The sequence below is a fragment of the Egretta garzetta genome, unplaced genomic scaffold (genome assembly GCF_000687185.1).
Source record: "Egretta garzetta isolate BGI_Z169 unplaced genomic scaffold, ASM68718v1 scaffold651, whole genome shotgun sequence".
In the NCBI taxonomy this organism is placed as follows: domain Eukaryota; kingdom Metazoa; phylum Chordata; class Aves; order Pelecaniformes; family Ardeidae; genus Egretta; species Egretta garzetta.
In genome coordinates this window covers 84,854-87,153 of record NW_009258491.1, presented here as the reverse complement: position 1 = coordinate 87,153, position 2,300 = coordinate 84,854, and the positions used below count along the sequence as shown (strand labels likewise).

The 2,300-nt window shown below is 63.0% G+C and overlaps 1 protein-coding gene across 1 annotated transcript in view; it reads left to right on the top strand.

Moving 5' to 3' along the window:
* ADAMTS7 (ADAM metallopeptidase with thrombospondin type 1 motif 7) overlaps positions 1 to 2,300 on the top strand; it is a gene marked incomplete at its 3' end in the record, with an annotated part of 49,447 nt that overhangs the window by 25,371 nt on the left and 21,776 nt on the right. Inside the window, exon 14 of the mRNA XM_009645387.1 lies at positions 1,958 to 2,099. Coding sequence (XP_009643682.1) covers positions 1,958 to 2,099 — 142 coding nt within the window. The remainder of the gene's footprint in view (positions 1 to 1,957; positions 2,100 to 2,300) is intronic.

Genomic DNA, 2,300 nt, shown 5'->3' with positions numbered 1-2,300 from the left:
GAGGGGAGCGCCCCCCCTGCTCCGGCGGGCGCCGTTGCATGGCTGTGCGGGTGGGGGGACCCCAGCTGTAAGGAAAGGCGTCGGTGCTGTTGCACCTGGAAGGCGATTGCTTTCTGAGGGAAGTTCGTGGCAGATTCAGAGCTGCACAGACTTTTCTCCAGCTTGGATTAGAGACAGAGTTGAAAAGAGGTTGGGTACCAACTCAACCCCACCCAAAGCAGAGCGTGTCTCGGGGGTCACCTCCCGTTGCTGGAGGGATTCCCCCGCGCCGGCCCCTGCCGCCCTGCCCCGGCGTGATGCTCCTGTTGTTTCCCAGTGCTCCAGGAGCTGCGGCGGGGGGGGGAAGGGTTGGGGGGTGCATTTTGTCGTTTTTTTTTGGGGGTACGCCCCACGGGCCCCCCAGAGCCCCCCGGAGCCCACAGCAGTCACGGCTCAGCCCGACGCGCTCGTCCCGAGGCTCCCTTTGCTCGCCCTGGAGCCCAGCCACGCTGAGCAGCCAAAGTCTTCGCCTTTTGCAGAGGCTCAGGAAGAAAAGTGAGTGGGATCCGGGGCTCGTCTGCCGCCAAGTGCTGCTGTTCACGGGAACGCTGGCGTGCTCGGCACCAGCAAATCGCTTTCTGGGGTTCGTAACCTAATTAAAACCTTTTGACGAGAATGTTTCAATATTCATGAAGAGGTTTTGGAAAGGCTCCCTGGCTCCCGCCAAAGCTCCAAGAACAACAAAGCTTTGGCAATAATGGGAGCACTTAGGCTAAGAAAAACAAGGTTAAACTCCCGGCCTTTGCTGAGCGCCGGTGCGAGAGGTGCTGTGGGCAGGATCTGTGTCAGCCGCAGGAGCCGCTTCGTGCGTGTTGAGAGCAGCGGGGACGCGTTTCAAGTGGGGAGCAATTAAGGAAATTCCTGCAGGCGCATGTCGCCATCAGCCCTTGCTGGCATCTGCTGCCGGCGGCTCCCTCCCGTTTGCCGCAGCCCGCACCGCGCGAGTGGGCTGTCACGCTGGGGGGGGACACGACACCCCCAGCCACTCCGTGCAGTGCACGGGGGGCATCAGGCTGCAGCCCCAACGCGGTCGAGCCCCTTGCCTGGTGCTGCTGGGGCGCATCAGCGGCAGATTGGGGGTGCGAGCAGGGAAGGGCGCAGGGAGCCGGGATCTCCAGCCGAGATGCGCTGCGGTGCTTCCCCAAGGCAGTTGTTGGAGCAGTTGCAGCTCTCTGGGACACGTGGAGGTGAGGAGATTTGATTCCTCCTTGGTGGGGCTGGACTCTGGCTGCTGTCCCCTTCCCTTCCTTCTGCCACCATCCCAAAGGACACTGTGACTGATGTTCACCTGAGCGTCCGTCTGTCCAGGCCAGCCACCATCCATCCAGCACACAGGGGCAGGGAGCAGCCAGAGCTCCCTCCAGCCCTAACCTCCCTCGCTGAGAGTTTGGGGAGAGCGGTGGAGGGAGGCAGACGTGGCTGAGCGTGCGCCCGACGGGTGGGGGTGAGCAGTGGGTCTGTCCTTGCAGGGAGGGTCGTTCCGGCCCCGCGGGCTGCAGCCCCCGAGCTGGGCTGGTGGCACATGCAAAAACTTCCCCCTGGGGCCGGCTGTGGGGAAGGGGACGTCTGGCCATGCTGGGCCCTTCGCCGTGCTGAACCTGGAGAAGGTTCTTGGAGGAGGCTGCGTTTGGCAGTGGGACGGGACAGGATTAACAGGGGAGACGTAAAACCAAAGTCCTGGTGGTTCTCAATGCTCTCGCTGTTATTTTTTGTTATTACTCAACATTTCCCCAAGCCCAATGCTCCGAGCAGGGGCAGCTGGGGCAGCTCCTCTGCTCCTACACTGCTCCAGCCATTTACTAACCCTGTTTCCGAAATGGTCATGTGCTTTATCTCCCCAAAATCCCCTGGGGTGTGATGGCCAACCCCGACTGCTCCGCACCAGCCTCCCCGCTGACCGCCCGCTGTCTCCCCACAGCTGCTGTTTCAGGAGACCAACCCCGGCGTGCGGTACCAGTACACCATCCAGCGCCCGGCGGACAGCGAGAACGAGATCGAGCAGGCGGAGTTCCTCTGGCGCTTCGGCTCCTGGACCACGTGCACCGCCACGTGCGGGACCGGTGAGGCTGGCTCCCACGGGCCCCCGGGGCTGGGCTGCCCGTGGTGGAGGAGCGGAGCGGGCAGAGCATCCCCGTACCACAGGGATGCCTTAGAAATTCCTGGGACTTTGGTTTCCGGAGGTCTTGGGGGGGGAAAAAAACCCGGCATCTGCCGAGGTCACCACTCTCCGGTGCCCCCGCCGCGGACCCCGCGCTTTATCA